This window comes from Citrus clementina, unplaced genomic scaffold (assembly GCF_000493195.1).
Source record: "Citrus clementina cultivar Clemenules unplaced genomic scaffold, Citrus_clementina_v1.0 scaffold_9, whole genome shotgun sequence".
NCBI classification, from domain to species: Eukaryota; Viridiplantae; Streptophyta; class Magnoliopsida; order Sapindales; family Rutaceae; genus Citrus; species Citrus x clementina.
Window position 1 is genome coordinate 24,554,016 of NW_006261964.1, and position 18,940 is coordinate 24,572,955.

The window sequence follows — 18,940 nt, forward strand, 5'->3', positions numbered from 1 at the left end:
TTGATGTTCAGCTGTGTTGACACATACACTATTATCGTCATTTTTTATAAAAACTTTTTCGACAGTCATATGCATTATCACAATCAGACATAAATTTAAAGCTACCCAGAAATTATGTAAATTAAGCAAAATTTAGATTTTTATCCTCGCTAACAATTGAGAGATATCTATTCTAAGAGAAGGTTTTTGGTGCTCTTGGAAATGTTACTCCTTATTTATTTAATACTTGTCACACGTCTATTCACATTATCTTGATTGAAATATATACATGATAAAGATTAATGAATAAAAAAGAAACAGTGCTTTAGGAGATAACACACAATAATTTTTCCTACTCCATCCAGTGGGAATATCTACCTCCATCTAATTGTATATAATAGGAGGAGGAATTGTTGAGTCCCCACTTGGGACTCAAGCCATTGGTCTATGGCACCCGTTTGTGTTAAAATTTTGGTTGAATTTATAGAATACTATAAATGGTAAAAAATGCAACCAAATAATATTTCGTGACTCTGTCTTTTCAGTTTTAGGAACAATGGTGGAATCATTTTTGCCGCTTGAAAAACTTACGGAAAAATTAGGATCCCGTGCTTTCCAAGAACTTTGAGCACTCTACTGTGTCAAAAATGACGCAGAAAAGCTAAAGGAGACCTTAACCACTGTCAAAAGTGTGGTTTTAGATGCTGAGGAAAAGCAAGTCCATATCCACCAGTTAAGAGATTGGCTGGAAAAGCTTAAGGATGCTTGTTATGATGCAGAAGATGTGTTGGATGAATTTGAGGTGGAAGATCTACGAAGACAAGTCATGACGCAAAGAAGCATCGGAAGAAAGTTACGTAACTTTTTTGGAAGCTCAAATCCGATAGCTTTTCGTTTTAGAATGTGTCAACAAATCAAGAAAGTCAGAGAGAGGTTTGATGAGATTGCAAACATGATGCATAAGTTTGATCTCACTGCACGACTTGATGATTGTAGTTGGCGAATTGTGCATGAAGAGAGGGAATCTACTCACTCGTTTGTGCGTCCATCAGATATTATTGGAAGAGATAAAGATAGAGAAAAAGTTATTGAAGCTCTGATGCAAGCAAGTTCTGGCGAAAGTGAAACTGTGTCTGTTATTCCTATTGTGGGAATTGGAGGTCTGGGCAAAACTGCTCTCGCACAGTTGGTGTTCAATGACCAAAGGGTAGAAGAGCATTTTGAGTTGAAAATCTGGATATGTGTTTCTGAGGATTTTGGTGAGAGACAAATTATGACAAAGATTATCAAGTCGATAACTGGTCAAAACCAAGGTGACTTGGATATAGAGCAATTGCAACGAATCTTGCGAGTTTGTTTGAATGGTAAGAGATATTTACTTGTTATGGACGATGTATGGAACGAAGATCCCAAAGTATGGGATAAATTGAAAAGCTTATTGTCGGGGGGTGCTAAGGGAAGCAAAATTCTGGTAACCACACGTAGCAATAAGGTTGCTTCAATCATGGGCACGAGGGGAGGTACTACGGGCTACAACTTACAAGGTCTACCGTTCGAGGATTGCTTGTCTTTGTTTATGAAATGTGCATTTAAAGAAGAGCGAGATAAACATTCAAACCTGGTAAAAATCGGGGAAGAAATTGTGAAAAAATGTGGCGGAATTCCTCTGGCAGTCAGAACACTAGGAAGTCTATTATATTGCTCAACGGATGAACATGATTGGGAATATGTGAGGGATAACGAGATATGGAAGTTAGAGCAAAAGGCAAATGACATTTTACCTGTTCTGAGGTTCAGTTATGATCAACTACCGCCTCGCTTGAAACAATGTGTTGCTTATTGTTGTATCTTTCCAAAGGATTATCAATTTTCAAGTGTTTATTTGGTTCAATTTTGGATGGCTCAAGGACTTCTCCATCCACTTAATGAAAATGATGAACTAGATGATATTGGCATGCGGTCCTTGAAGCAACTATGTTCAAGATCTTTCTTCCACGATTTGGTACGAGGATTTGAGATGTTCACTTTCAAAATGCACGACCTCATCCATGATCTTGCACAGCTAGTGGCCAAAGGTGAATTCCTAATAGTGAACTCTGACTGTCAATCTATTCCGAAAAGAGTCCGCCATTTGTCATTTGTGGGTGCTAATGCATCAAGAAAAGATTTTTCAAGCTTTTTATCTGATCTAGGTCGTGTGAGAACCATTTTCTTTTCAATTAATGATGAGAAGGTAAGCCAATCATTTGTTAGATCATGCATCTCAAAGTCACAGTTCCTGAGAGTGCTAAATTTAAGTGGCTCTGCTATTGAGGCTTTGCCAAGAGAGATAGGTAATTTGAAGCATATGAGATATCTTGACCTATCAAGAAATTATAAAATCAAGAAACTTCCAAATGCCATTTGCAAGCTGCAAAGTTTACAAACACTGAATCTTGAAGAATGTCTGGAGCTAGAAGAGTTGCCTAAAGACATAAGGTACCTTGTTAGTCTCAGAGTGTTTGAGGTAACCACAAAGCAGAAGTCTTTGCAGGACAGTGGAATAGGGTGCTTGGTTTCTCTTCGTTGTTTGATAATCTCTCATTGCAGGAATTTGGAATATTTGTTCGACGATATAGATCAACTAAGTGTCCTTCGATCATTATTAATTGCTGATTGTCCCCGTCTAATCTCATTGCCACCCGCCATGAAATACCTCAGCTCATTGGAGACTCTAATGTTTGGTGTGTGTGAAAGCCTTAGTCTTAATTTGAGCATGCAATTGGAAGGGGAAGGAAGTCATCAAGCTCGCAATACCACAAGGCCTCACCTTCGGAAACTTCTCATTGCCGGAGTAACACCGTTATTGGAATTGCCACAATGGCTTCTTCAAGTTTCTGCTAGAACTTTACAAAACTTATTTATTGCAAATTGTCCCAACTTCACGGCACTACCAGAGTCACTGAGAAATTTCGAAGCACTTGAGGGTCTTGTCATTGGGAATTGTCCAAAATTGTCATCGTTGCCGGAGGATATGCTTCACTTGAAAACATTGAGGATTAAAGGCTGTCCTGCACTGAGTGATAGATGCAAACTGCTAACAGGTGAAGATTGGCACAAGATTGCCCATGTCGCTCACATTAAGCTTGATGACGAGATAATTAAATCAAGTGATATTTAGGTATGGATTAATCTCTCCTTTGTTTTTCCTCTTTTCATTCAAGTTTTTACTTTTGAATTTCTCAGCTAGCTATACCGTTTATAGTTTAATGTTTTGTTCTGTTTACCGAACAGAAACTTGTTGAATGTTAATTAGTTAGTTAGTTCAAATTTGCACTGATTTCTTTTCTTCTAATAAATGATTAGTTTGTTAATACAAACTCAAGCATATTATTTGGAAACCGAACCGTTCTTGGGGTTATATCTGTTTCTAAATCCAAACGGTTCAGGAGTTTTCAGAACGGAAGTTATAATGGGATTTTCTTAATTAGTCAGTTATCTTCGTGTGGAACCTTATTCACATAAAAAAAGAGCTTCTGAAATTTCAATTTTGGTTAATATTTTAACTCGCGTCAAAGCATCTAACAATTTATCCTCTATTTTCTCTTCTTTTCTTTTCTTTTTCCCCAAATATTGCAGCTTTCTTCGGAGAGGTTCAGCGAAGCTATAGAGACAGTGAAATTATTACTGTAGTGTTGTTCGGAACAGAGGTTCAACCGTTTTAATGTTGTGTTTAAAATTGCAAGTATTATATATTCATTACTTATCATAAGTATATGCGTGCCTGTATGACCATGACTGATAACCTTAAATATAATACCACTAATGTTGTAGAATTTCTGAAATTCTCATGACGCACAATTTATGTAATTTATAGTCTATTCTTTCTCCTCCTTCGGTAGTCAGTAATATAATTTGCATTGATTAATTGCGTTGCTTAGCTCTACATAATTTGCATTTTTTTTTTAAGAATATTGATGTGTTGTGTAATGGAATGGTGGTGCCTGTATTTTGTGCTTTGTAATTGATGACTTACATTTTCCCAGAAAAAAATGGAAACGGATAGGCTTCCTTTTGAATGGTGACCTTTTATGATATGAATCACGTGTTCATCAGTAGCAGTTGGCCTACTAATTATATATTGCATTTTGGCCTTGAGGTGAAATTAGTGAGCATGTTTCTTGAGGTTTTTTTAAAATTTTTTATAAGACACTTGAAGAAGGAAATTCATGTTCTTGCGATGCTTCTTTCTCAATATAAAATGACTAATTTGAAGAATACTTATTATAATAGAACGTAGAACTCGTATGTATTTTAGTATAAAAATTCTGTACAATAAAAAGTTTTTTATGTGAAGTCAATCGACACTATCACATTATCATATTACCATTCAATTCTTCATTTTTATCTAATTAAAATGATAAATTAAAGTTGATACGAGAAGATTAAAGAAGATTGGACCTTGGATGGCAATGTGAATTTTGAACCGGCGCCATTTCAGCTCCACCTACTCTATAAATAAATGATTATGAGTGATAGAACAAGATCAGCTGATACAGAGAGAGACTCTCGACTCTTAATAGTGAGCAAAAAAATGGTGCGCAACTTCTTTTTGATTAAAATTTAATGATTTCTTCGTTAAGGTGCGTTTGGAATTGAGATGCTATAGCTTTTAAGTTACAGTTGCTGTGAAAAAAAAACTGTAATTATGAAACAAAAGTTAATAATATATAGTAAATATAAATTTTAAATAATAATTTTGATAAAATTATTAAAGATATAATAAATTTTATATTATACAAGTGAAAAATCATATCAACGTAGCTTAAAAACTACAACAGTTAATATTTACCAAACACTTTAATACTATAACTTTTAAACTACAGCTGCCCAACCTCAATCCCAAAAGTACCCTTAATCAAATTAATCATTATTATATATTTATTTATTTATTTTTTTTTCAACTTCAGAAGAATCTGTTTTGTTGTTCTCCTCCTCAAGTGCCTATTTTTCAGTGTGCAAGGATGTATGTTGAGGGCAGCGGATGAAATCGCTAAACTGTTGGGGGTAGAGGAGGCGGGAGAGGAGATGGTTCCCATTTCCGCCCTTGCTTTCCTCCGCTTGGCTGCAAAAGTTCATCACAAATCAACTCCGTTACATTGTTACTGGTCTTTTGCTTATTTATTTTCAATGTCTTATTATGTTTTTAATTATGAGTTCATGATTTGAGTTGAGTTTTGTTGTTCTCCGCCAGCATTGTTTTATTTTCAATGTCTTAAATTAATTATGAGTTCAAGGGCTGTCAAATTGGACCAAGTCTCGTGGCAAGAATTAATTTTTCACCGTTTCTTTGAGATTCTACCACCGTAATTTAATTTTCACTTGATCGATTTCAACAAAATCTCTCAAAATTGTTGTCCTGAGCTTGCGGCAGCTTTCATCACCGGCGAAGGCTGAAGATTCAAGCAATAGAGCTGCTCATGATGAGGGGAAGGAGAAGAGGACCTACCGAGTTTGCAAGAGCGTGTATAGAGGAATAAAGCGGATGCCATGGGGGAAATGGGCAGCTGAAATTTGAGGCCCTTACAGGGGCGTCCGCTTTTGCCTCGGCACTTTCAACACCACCGAAGAAGCCGCAAGAGATTATGCTGAAGCCGCCAAGAGTATTCGCGGCAACAAGGCCAAGCTCAGCTTTGTTCTGCCGCCGCCGCCAATAACTCCACCTCCAGCTAAGAAACACTGCATGTTATCTCCTGAGTTGACTCTGCCGTGTTTTGAAGATTACTTTTTTATTGGTTTATGCATTTGAGTTTACAAAGAAATGGTATTCTTTGTCCCCATATTGTGAACACTTGGGCTTTTATTGTTGAAAATTACCTTTTTTGCGCTGCTCTTATCTATGAGGTTGTGCTTTCCTTTGGATGCTCTTTAATAAACAGCTTTCCTAATGACAACTGAAGTGAAAAGTCATTTATCAAATGATTTGGTGAAATATCAGGTACTTTCATCTTGGTTTTTGCAGTTAATAGGAATAGGTTGGTGTTGGGATGTGCTACATGTATCAAGTTCTTATCGCTAGTGGATGCGCCATCATTTACTCTCACTGAATGTATTATTAGTTTATTTATTGAACACTCCCAAATCAGTAAAGAATCCTCAATTTTCTCTGTTTCCTTTAGATCCTAGTAGTGTTTTCGCATGCATCAACTAGTGTTTATGCATGTGTCGGCAAGTGTTTAGACAATAAATTTAAAGGTTACGGTGACATAAGTTGACAGCAAAGGAAGGATGTATGCTGCATTTGAAGGAAGGTGAAAGTTTTCCATTTTTGTAAATGAGTTTAAAGCAGGATATGTTTAGTTTCATGAAATGCTTTCTTATTTTTCGATGACGAAGTAATGTGAGTCAATATTCTCTTTAAATAATGTTCCCCAGTTCTTGAACGTTCTGCCAATCTTTATTTCTTATTTGAATTTAAAGAAACTTTCTAAGTGCATACATCCATATAAAGTTGAAGATCTTCTAGAAACCTGGCATCCATCAAGATCAAGAAATTTTACTGCTTAGTACGTGTTATATTTATAGATTGGCTATTGAAGAAGTAGTATTTGTACCGATGCAGATGCAGGAACTATACACATCTAAAGTTTATGAGATATTTTTGTCTTTTTGACTCAGTTAGATAACTATCAGTCAGTTAACCAATTTATGTTACTCTTGTTTGGCTAGCCAATTAACAATTTATATTTGCTGGATTGTAAAGCCGACATCTGCAAGCCATATGTGATTTTATTTGAAGGCAATTTGCTCTAGACTATATGCGGGTTTCTATCATGATTTCTATAAGCTTGAAGGAGATTTCCTTTTTTGTTTCTTTAAATGCCTGTGAGCTTGAAAATTATACCCGTACATGTTGAAACCATTAGATACATGCTAAGAATCAAGCATAATTGTGTCCAGTTGAAACCATAAGTTGGGTCCTGTTTTATGAGAAAATTATGTGTAATTTGGGTGCAGTAAACCTAGGTTGAATACCGGGACACAGTATAAAAGCGAAACCACATATTGAATCTTGCATAAAGACCTTAAAGATGTAATTTTGAATTGTACATGAGATGTTGTCTGGACCAAATTTCAGCGGCTTTGGTTAGTATTCAGAAAAGAGAATTGTAACCGCAGAGAATGCTCTGTGGGATGGTTATATCCAGGTATGTAATGGCCTTATTTTGATTCTGGGCTGTTTGAGTTTTGTGCTGCTGTTGATACTGGTTTTAGCTATTTTCTGCTACTGTCTTATTTGCTTTTTTGTTTTTTAATACTACTTTTGCTGCTGAATTTTGCTGGTTTCTGCTGTTTCACTCGCTGATAGCTGCTGTTTATTACTATTGTTTGCTACCTTTTGATTTGCTCCTTTTTTGCTGCTGATTTTTGCTGTTTCCTTCCGCTGTTTTTGCTGCTTTTGTTGCTGTTTTATTTGCTGTATTTTACTGCTTTTACTGTTGATTTTTGCTGTTTTGTACTCACTGGTTGCTGTATGTTTATTAATATTGTTTGCTGCTGTTTTATTTGCTGTTTTTTTGCTTCTAATTTTTGCTGTTCTCTGCCATTATTTGCTGCTGCTGTTGTTTTACTCGCCGGTTGATGCTGTTTTGTGGTTCGCCTCCTCAAGTGCCTGCATTTTTCAATGTGCAAGCTTATATATTGAGACTGGCGGATGAAATCTCTAAACTGTTATAACATCCGAGGCTCCCCTAGAGAAGGATTTGGTCTTAATTTGGGGAAGGGGGTTTTTCTGGTTTGTACACAAGTGTATGCATTCCTTCAATCACGTAGCTTTGTGCCCATGATTAAGCATAAATAATCATATAGACCCGTTTTGTGATGATAATGACAATTTTATGATTCAGACACGTTGTTAGGAACACTGTATTGGTTTTTCTTTCGCTGTTTGTACCCATGATTAAGCATGTAATGGCTTTTAATAAAAAATAATAATAAGAAATAGTGCTATATCAAGATTATAATTTAAACAAAAAAAAAAAAAAAGAATTTTATAATAAGGATGAGGATTCATTGCCAGTTAGATGAGATATAAGATATAACATAGGAAAAAGCCACCTACATTCTCAAGATATATTTAAATGGTTATATAGATCCTTTTAGTTTCATAAATAATCATATAGACCCGTTTTGTTTAATATTAAAATAATTATATCTTTTAATTACAACAACCCAATAATTGATTTTGAATAAATTTTTTATAATAAATATAAAGTGGAACTGAAATAATATTACATATAAAATAAGTTAAAATTTATAAATTATTTTGAATAATAATATTAAAATGATTTTACCCAACCCTCACATTAATTTATAAAATTTATATTATTTTTCTTACTATTTTTTTTTAATTACATCTACATCGTATAAATCTTAAAGTAAATCTTTAGTTTAATAGAATTTAGTATTAATAAAAAACTGTTGGGATAGACTAATAATAGCTTAATATTAAAAATAATTATCATTATATATGTTATTTTATTAAATATAGTTGTTGTAATATTTTATTTGTATCATATGCTATTTATTTATTATTTTTATCTTATTACTATATTTATATTTATTTGTATTGTTATAATCAAAGAATATTATCATCGAAAAGGGATTTATGTGATTATTTATGAAACCAAAAGGGTCTACGTAATCATTTAAGTAAACCTTAAAAGCGTAAGTGGCTTTTTGCCATATAGCATATGATCCGATAGCCAAGGAATCAATTATGTATTTCTTGTTTATGAAAAAATGAATAATCCTTTAACGAGGGTTATCATCAATTGCAAGTTTCTAGTTTGGTTGCTTGGTTCGAGGACTATGAATATTACATTATCATAATTAGGGGAAAGAATATATGCTTTAGTCTTTAGCTGGTCTACTTTTTTCTTTTTGATTAACCTCTTGGGGGAAAGAATATTGTATACACAGCACACTATAATACTCTAATTACCAATTCTTTTTGTTATATTAAAGTTCATAGTGATTAATTTGTCCTTCTTCAGCGCAAAACAATTCCATTTCAGCACATCTACATTCTACAAGGGCCCTCATTTCTCTTTGCTCCAGCCAATTGATAGCAGAATCATCGCAGACACCTTGAGCTCCGTCGAATCATCATAGACAATTGGTGATTGGTGGGAGCATTACAAGAAAGGTACGACTCCTTCAAACTGATAGATTTGTTTATATGATTCAGCGATAGTTTTATATATGGTTAAGTTATAGCAATAATGAAGAGATAATCATGTACATCATCAGTTATACGAATGCACATACTAATTTATTCCTTTACTTGCCAGAATCATACATGTAAAATGAGATAACTTTTAAGGTTTAAAACTTTGCAATTCATTTAAAATCTAGTGGGATATTAATTGGTAAAATCACTCAGTGGTAGTACAAGAGGTTTGTGAATTGTGATTCCACCAGTTTATGTGGGTGGAGCGAGAATTATTTTTTTAATAAATAATTAATAAAAAGTAATAATAATATTAATAAAAAGACATAAATTTCAAGGTTTAAAACTTTACAATTCATTAGAATGTAGAGAAATATATTGCTTAAAATTTTTTTATCTAATTAATTTACAGGCAGGGATATATATATATATATATATATATATAACGGTTATCTTTGTGTTGAAGAAAAATAACCAAGAGTGGGATTTTTTAGGGTTTTGGATAAAGAAGGTGTTATACCATGCTTGTTGGTAATCCCAGTAGGAAAAAGTCCGACAATGTGGTAAACGGGTTTCAAAATTTAGAGGGAAGGTTTTACAATTGTGGAGTAGGTCACCCCACTGATTAGGGCTCAAAACTTTGAGGATTGTGGCCGTTGAATAAGCCGGTTCTGGATGGGCTTTGTCAAGAAAGAAATGTAATCCTAAAGACCGTTACAAAACAGCTTTTACTGTTCCATTTGGACAGTACGAATGGACTGTTATGCCCTTTGGTTTAAAGAATGCACCCTCGGAATTTCAAAGAATCATGAATGACATTTATAACCCCTACTCCGAGTTTTGTATAGTTTATATTGATGATGTGTTGATTTTTTCTCAAAGTATTGATCAACACTTCAAACATTTAAAGACTTTTCATCTTGTTACAAAAAAGGCTGGCCTGGCTCTTTCAAGTACAAAGATTTCATTATTTCAAACAAAAGTCAGGTTCCTTGGTCACCATATTTCCAAAGGCACTATTACCCCTATTGAGAGATCACTTTTGTTTGCGGATAAATTCCCAGACAAAATTCTTGACAAAACCCAATTACAAAGATTTCTTGGTAGTTTAAATTATGTTCTTGATTTCTGCCCTAATATCAATAGGATGTCTAAACCTTTGCATGATAGGTTAAAAAAGAATCCTGTTGCATGGACAGAAGAGCATACCAAAGTGGTTAGATTAATAAAGCAATCTGTAAAAAACATTCCTTGTTTATTTCTTGCAAATCCTGCATTGCCTAAAATTGTTGAAACCGATGCATCTGACATAGGTTATGGAGGAATTTTGAAACAAAGGGATAATGATAAAGAACAGATAGTTCAATATGTTTCTGCTCATTGGAATGACTGCCAGAAAAACTATTCTACTATCAAAAAAGAAATCCTTTCCATTGTTTTATGCATTACAAAATTCCAAAGTGATTTATTAAATCAAAAATTTTTACTTAGAATCGATTGCAAAGCTGCAAAACATGTTTTAGAAAAGGATGTTCAAAACATTGCATCAAAACAGATTTTTGCACGATGGCAAGCTATTTTAAGTGTTTTTGATTTTGATATTGAGTTTATTAAAGGTGACAAAAATTCTGTTCCTGATTTTCTAACTCGGGAATTTCTTCAAAACAGATAATGCCGCCAAAGAAGAATAAAGGTAAAGCAGTTCTCAAAGACACTGGTTCCCATGAACCTTCCAAAGAACCCCAGTCAACCCCTTCTAAAGAAAAATTACTTTCTTCTGCCATGCCCATTAAATCTTGGATTGAAATGGTTGAAGAACATGGAGCCCAATACAAATCTATTTCTTCTGATGACCAAGTAAAGCAATGGATGAGTTCCATTACAAAATCACCTGAGCTCATGCTCGCCCTCCAAAACCTTTCTCAAAGCCAAATTTCTCCTAAAAAAGAAATTGAAATTACAAAACCCTCTTCCCAAAATGTTGTTGTCTCTGCTGAAAGCTCATCTTCTCAAATTGTGCTTTCTCAGCCAACACCTTCAAAGAAAACCTCCGATTGGTTTAATAAAACCCATTTTCAAAACATTCTTTCTCTAGAAGATGGATTTTACCATTCTGATCATACCAGGATGGATTTGTATTTGCCAAAAACCAGACTTCATGTCAAATTTTGAAAAAATAAGAGCAGAACACAATTTTTGGAGCAAATCCTTTTTATTAGGTATGGGGTACCTAATCCATTTTAAGGCTTTATTTAAGGGCTTATAATTTATCACAAGTCTAGGAACGCCTCTTTCAATTTCAGAATTTTTGTTGACATAAAAAGCGGCACAAGACCAAGGTGATCTTGATTTTACAATAAGTCCTTTATTTTCAAGATCATTAATCTCATCTTTACAATGTTGTTCCAACTCCATGTTCATTTGGATTGGACGTGCTTTGGTGGGTATTTGTTTTTCATCAAAAGAATTTTCATAAGGCAGATCTACCAAATGTTGTTTCCTTTTCCAAAAAGCAGATGGTAAATCAGCACATATTTCTTTTTCAATAAGGCTTTTGAAATCAAGGATTTTTCTTTGTATAGAATCATTTTGAAGTTGATTCTCAATTCTTTGGAAATTTAAATCTTTTTGTAAGCAAAATAAATCATCCTGTTTGGACTTAAGAATGGCATTAATCTTGTTTTGGTAAACAGAACAAGCTTTGACAATATTCAAATTCCTTGTTTTGGGTTTTTCAATAAACGAGAAAACAAGGTCTTTGGATTTTGCTTTGAAATATATACCATCATAATTGACAGCATACGGGGTTATAAGATTTATAAAAGGGGTTCCTAAAATGATAGCATGGTGTATATCATTTGTAAGAACAAAAGAAGTTTTAAATTCAATTTTATTATTATAAACCGAGGCTTCAACTTTGGAACTAACATTCAATTTTGAATTATTAGCGGCAGAAAGTCTTTCTTTTGTTTTTTCATGAAATCTTTTGGGGACGATATCTTCCCTGATGCAATTTAAATCAGCGCCAGTGTCAAAAAGGGCAATGGCGTCCATAGCAAAATCATCAGAAAAGATGAGAGTGACTTTAATTAAATACTTTCTTGTGGTGATTTGCTTTAAAACAAATAGAAAATCATTGGGTACAGACTCTATGTTTTCTACTTTAATATCCTCACCATCATCAGGATTGGATTCATTGTCTGAATTTTCTTGCAATTGTTTTTGTAAAAGAAGTTGGATAGTCTCAGAATCACTTTTTTGTTTTTCTTTTAAATCTCTGATTTCACATTTGATTTCTTTTATCTCTTTCTGAAGATCTTGGATATTAGGAACTGCCTTTTTTGTTTTCTTTTTATCCAAAATTTGAGTAAGATCATAAGAATTCTTCTTAATAATTGGAACCTTAGAAATCTCAGTTGAGGTTCCGGCTTTGTCAGAATCCATGGTTTTCAAAAGTTTATCAAGATATTCTTTTTGAAGATTTGGATCTGAAATATGCTTTACAAGTTCAAGAAAAATTTCTTGGTCTTTAGTCAAAACATTGATTTTCTTTAAATAGGAATCCGAATCAGAATCGCTACTGCTCGATGCAGAGGTATCTGAGTCAAATAACTCATCGACCTGAAGAGGATCACTGTCTCCTGACATGGAAGACTCAGAGTCAGAAGACTCTACAAGAAGAGGGGCTATTTTGGAAAGGATGTCCTCATTGAGGTCAAGCTCTTGGAGTCTCTTGTTCATTCTACAAAACTTTGCAGTATGACCTTTCATACCACATTTGAAACAAGTGGCATCTTTGAAGTTGAATGGGGTTTTAGGTTTGGCTTTAAACTCTTTCTTTTTAGAGAAACTATGTTTCTTATAAGGCCTCGAAGGTTTCTTATAAGGAAGTTTTCTAAACTCGTGAAAGGGTTTCCTATGGCTTTTAGATTTGTAATATTTCTTGTAAGGTTTTGTAGAACACTTACCATTACAATCTTTGGAAGTAGAAGCTTTAAAGGGGTCATAATTGAATTGTTTACAAAAACCGCCTAATTCTTGCTTAGATCTCCTAAGCTCCTGCTTCAGACGTTTCTGTAATTTCAAATCTTGACAGATCTTTAAACCTTCTTTATTGACAAAACTGACTAGTTCACCATAAGTGAGCTCGTCATAAGGAATACGATTGTCATAGAGAGCTTTGATGGAATTTCTAACCTTTTCTCCCAATAGGGTAGGTAAACCTGCAAGGAATTTTTCCTTCCAAGTTACATGATTTGCATCATCCCTAAGGAAGAGTCTAGTAAAGAAAGTGGTTTTGTATTCTTGGAAATCACTGAGTTTCCTACATCTTAAGTTGTGTAGTAACTCGGCGTTTTTGTCTCTAAGGTGAGAAGGGTCACCTATGAAGTGAAGGGAAATGGTTAAAATCAGGGTAGCAACTGCATCCTGAATAGGGTTATTAAACTCATCAAGAATGGGAGCACCATTCTCATCAGTTTGGATGGCATTAAAAATGTCTAATTGCTGCAATTTAGTGAGAAGATGATCCCACCATCCTTTGAGTTGACCAGTAAAACCGGCAATTAGGATTTCTGCAATGGCTTTGTCAGAAGTTCCTGATTGGGTTTTATAGGCATTGGCTGCCATGGTCATTTGCTGCAATACACCTAAAATGTTATACTCAGACATTCCATCTATATTCCACTCATAGACAGAGGATGCATTATATCGAGCTTGATTTAATGCACTAGGCCTGTTGTCTATAGTCAAATCAGGTGGAGATTTGGAAGTAGGGATAGCAAGTTCCCAATGGATTTTATTGGCTTTAGAAACAGGTTCTTCGGTAAAGGCTTCTAAGTCAGAAGAGGCAATAGAAACCTGGTCTTGTTCTAATACTCCAATCTTGCTAGATTGAGGAGTATCAGGAGCTATTTGAACCTTACTAGATGAGGAAGAAGCAGCTTCTATCCTATCTAGTTGTTCTCTAATGGCTTTGGCAAAATCCGATTTTGATTCATGGACAAGCTTTTGGCTAGTTTTCGAAACCTGGAAGGGTTTGAAAATAGGTTCCTTAAGCTTTTTATCAGAATCTGATTTTGAAGGGATAGGCTTTTGACTAGGAGAAACAGATATGGTTGACTGTTGAAATTGGTTTTCTATTCTAGTCAACTGTTTTCCTATAGTATTTAAGTTAGTACTGCAGAAATTATTCTGCTGGATAATACTACTTAAATTACTATCAGTATCATTTGGTTTGGGGATTTTGTAAGGTGAAGCTCTAATTTCTATAGGAGGTTCGCCGTGGTCAACGGTTACACTCCGGAGGGGTGGATGTTCAGAATCGACAGTTCTATTACTATCGGAGAGTTTCCATTCAGTGGTCTTTTTCCTAATAGTAATAGGGTTTGACTCTTTGAAGGGGTAAGCGATGTTGTTATCAGAAGAATATATCTCAAACCAATCAAAAAACAATATATGAACTTGGTGAAGATTCACAAATTCATAATAAGTTTGTTGGATTTCTTTTCTTTGATTTAAAAAATGTTTGAAAAACCAAAGTCTTTTCTCTTTGTTTAAATCAGAATAGAAATCATTATGTAAAAGAGTTTTATCCAATTCAAATTCTTTTTCGATGACATTAATGACATTTTCTGTGACAGCAGAAAATGTAGGGGATGTTGGAGGAGAAGGTTCCTTCTCTTCCTGACTTTGAATATGTTGACTACTAGTGTAGATTGGATGTGGAACACTAGTGGTGTAATCAACTGATCGGATGGAGGTACTAGGTACATCTGAAGTAGAGAACCTAGGTTGACTTTGAAAAGGAAGATTTATTACTGAAGGGACTTTTGTAAATTTCCTTTCTAAGGAAGGAATACTTGAGCATGAAGCTTTATCAGAAAATCTGGATGAGGTAGATCTTCTGAACGATAGTTTGACTTTACCATCGGAATACTGAGTCACATTTTGCAACTCTGTATTGGGCTCAAGTTGTTTTGGAATCGCTGGTGGAGCGGCTCCTTCAAGAATCCATTCTTCTGGAAGATGGACATCTTTCCATTGAATAGGTTTTGGAATTACAGTGTTGGCTCTAGACAAATCAGTCTGCAAGAGAAGAGTCTCATCTCTCTTTGACTGGAATTTATGTTGTGTACTGAATGCAGTGATCATTGCCTTATACGAGATTTTAAATATTAAGGCAACTGGGATGGAACCCTCAATCATATTATAATTGTGGGTTTTGATTTGTAAAATCATGCTTTTCAAAATATTTTTGTCTTTAAGTGAAATTGTTATGTTTGGATAACAATCAAATGAAATTGGACCTTTACACAGACTGGATTCGATGCTACTTAGCAAGGAATCATCAAAAGAGATGAATCGCCCATCTCTTAGGACAGCAAGGATAGAAGTGTCCAAGCCTTCTTTGGTTAAGGGTTTTATTCCGACCTGAATAAGACCGATGTGAACATAATTGAAATTCTTTTCTTTTAATTTCTTTAAAGAATGCTCAGAAAACAATTGAATTGTTTCAAAAGGATTTGAAAGGGTTATGTCACGTTCTTCAGTCTTTATAATATAATCACTCTTTAAAAAATCAAGCTTTTTTGTTTTGTAAATCTTTTCTTTAGAAATTTTTGGAAGTTCCCAACAATCAATTGCTTTATCAAAGTTCTCAATAAAGAATTCTTCTGAACTCACAACATGCTTTGACTCACTAGTCTTCCCGGAAGAAGAGCTAGAAAAGGATGATGTTCTACAGTGTATAGGATCCATGAATAGAAACCTATGGTCTATCTATGGTCTTGTCAGAATGGCTACAGGTATGGTTTTACAGCCCTAAACGGATGTCCTTATCCTATGGCGGGACTTACTACCAGTAAGGATTCACCACACAACAAAACTTCAAAATAAAACACAAGTCTTTAAACACAGAACTATAAACTGCTTTACACTATCCTCCCCTTGGCTCTGATACCAGAAGGAAATAGGATCGATTTGTGGAATTGGGCCAAAATGATTCCACCAATGTTGAAACCAATTTTCGGGTACTGCAGAAATTATTTAAGTTAGTACTGCAGAAATTATTCTGCTGGATAATACTACTTAAATTACTATCAGTATCATTTGGTTTGGGGATTTTGTAAGGTGAAGCTCTAATTTCTATAGGAGGTTCGCCGTGGTCAACGGTTACACTCCGGAGGGGTGGATGTTCCTTTTCAAAGCATTTCAAAGTTTTTTCCCAAAGGCTGGTTTTTCAAACCATGGGATTTGACAAAACCCCAGTCTTATTATCAAAGCATTTTGGAAATAACTGAATCAGTTAAATTCAAACATTTCTTTCTTGACAAAGCCCATCCAGAACCGGCTTATTCAACGGCCACAATCCTCAAAGTTTTGAGCCCTAATCAGTGGGGTGACCTACTCCACAATTGTAAAACCTTCCCTCTAAATTTTGAAACCCGTTTACCACATTGTCGGACTTTTTCCTACTGGGATTACCAACAAGCATGGTATAACACCTTCTTTATCCAAAACCCTAAAAAATCCCACTCTTGGTTATTTTTCTTCAACACAAAGATAACCGTTCAAAGCCTTCCAAATTGGTTTCAACATTGGTGGAATCATTTTGGCCCAATTCCACAAATCTTATCACCAAACGCTACAAATTGCCTAAACCTCTTCAAAGCCCATTATTTACCCTCTGTCTCAGAAAAAAGATTTCCCCCCTTTCTTTGCTTTTGTGCAAATTTCTTTCTTCCTTGGGTTTGTTCGTGGAACCTACGTTTCCACAACCAAGATTCCCAAGTCATCCTTCAAAGAACCTTTAAAGTCAAATGGTGGTCAAAATTTGATGAACAGTCCAAATTGACTGTCAACACAATCAAAGATTGGCTCTCCTCTAAAAACCTCCTACAACCAACCCCGGAAGCCTCTAAAGCCCAACAGACCTTCCTAACCCAAAAATCCAAAGCCCAGTCTCTTTTGGCAAGCGCCAAAACGGAAGATGAGTATTTCAAAGCCATGGAACAGCTCCTCGCCTCTCGATCAAAGTCCTCAGCTGCAGATTCCTCTGAAGATGAAGATGAAGATGTTGATGATGATGAAGAGCCTTTTATTTCTCTCGGAGACGATAATGAAGATGACTGTTGATGACTGTTTCGGCATTTTCTCTCCGATAAAGCATTGTAAATAATTATTTGATTATTTACTTAAAAAAAAAAAAAAAAAAAAAAAAAAAAAAAAAAAAAAAAGAAAAAGAAAAAGGAGTAAAACCTGAGGAGTCTAAGTCTTCCTCTCGGTTTATATACAAAATCTTTAAATTGTTCACTGTAGCGGGATTTTAAGTGCACAGTAAACTCTGGAAAGTTGCACTGTTCACTGTAGCGGGATTTTAAGTGCACAGTAACAATTGGATCGTAGCTTTGAATAGTAGACTCTTTGTAGAAAAATACAATACGGGTGAAGAGACATGTGCGCTCTCACTTGTGTCCAGGGGACCACCCGAAAATATAACTCCTTTTTCTTTTTCTTTTTTTTTTTATATATATATATATATATATATATATATATATATATATATATAGTGAGGCTATTTGCACAATCTTGGGCTTTGAACACATATTAGGATGAGGATATTTGAACCAACTAAAATACACTCTGCATTCATTTCTCAATAAAAAATTTTATTACAAGATTTTCTTAATTAAATTATTATTTTTGCCAAATATTATGTTCGTTTCTCTCCCTAAAGTTTTTTTTCCACCATTTTTTCTCTTTTCTCTCTCTCTCCTCTCCCCAGTTGTCTTCCAGTCCTTTGTGATTCTTATATTTTGAAGCTTCCGTTGGAGTAAAATCTCTTTAAATTTTTCTTATAAAAAAAAAGGCCTTTTAAAATTTGGCTTAATCTTATATGTATATGATCTTGATGAAACTTTAGTAAATGAGTTTCTACTAGAGATGGCAAAATTCTCCATGGGTTTGGGGCCCCATAGGACTCCACCCCAAATAGGGTGAATTTTGAATACTTTTTGGGGAATGCCATGGGGAATGAGGGAAAAATAATCCCCAAATTCTTAATGGGGTGAAGTTTGGTTTTGTACTCTCTACCCCATCCCCACCCCAATCCCCATTATATATAAATATTTTTTAATTTTTATTTAATAATTTTTGTTTCATCAGTTACAATGTATGTTAATAAATTTTCTTTTTATTTTTACTTGACATAAATGAGCTATAACTAAAAGAAAACCTTACAATATAATTTTTATTCAATCTAAAACATTGTTATGTGTTCTCTTCTGTCTTAAGATACTGCTCTCTTCAAACATTTTTCAATTTTGATATCATTTCAAGATATTATTTCAAACATTTGGAGATTTTTTTTAAAATAATTTAAATACTTTATAATATGGTAATGATTTTCTTTTTAACTGATATTGTTTTCTCTTCAGTATCAGTTACAATGTATGTTAATAAATTTTCTTTTTATTTTTACTTGACATAAATGGGCTATAACTAAAAGAAAACCCTACAATATAATTTTTATTCAACCTAAAACATTGTTATGTTTTCTCTTTTGTCTTAAGATACTGCTCTCTTCAAACATTTTTCAATTTTGATATCATTTCAAGATATTATTTCAAACATTTGGAGATTTTTTAAAATAATTTAAATACTTTATAATATGGTAATAATTTTATTTAAGCCTTTAGTTTTTAATTTATTGAAATCATGTATTTATATCTATTATAAAATAAATAAATG

The 18,940-nt window shown here is 34.1% G+C and overlaps 1 protein-coding gene across 1 annotated transcript in view; it reads left to right on the forward strand.

Moving 5' to 3' along the window:
• Nucleotides 1–3,139, forward strand: part of LOC18031915 (putative disease resistance protein RGA1) — a 14,191-nt gene extending 11,052 nt beyond the window's left edge. The window contains exon 3 of the mRNA XM_024187780.1: nt 636–3,139. Coding sequence (XP_024043548.1) covers nt 636–3,139 — 2,504 coding nt within the window. The remainder of the gene's footprint in view (nt 1–635) is intronic.
• Nucleotides 3,140–18,940: the final 15,801 nt, after the last annotated feature.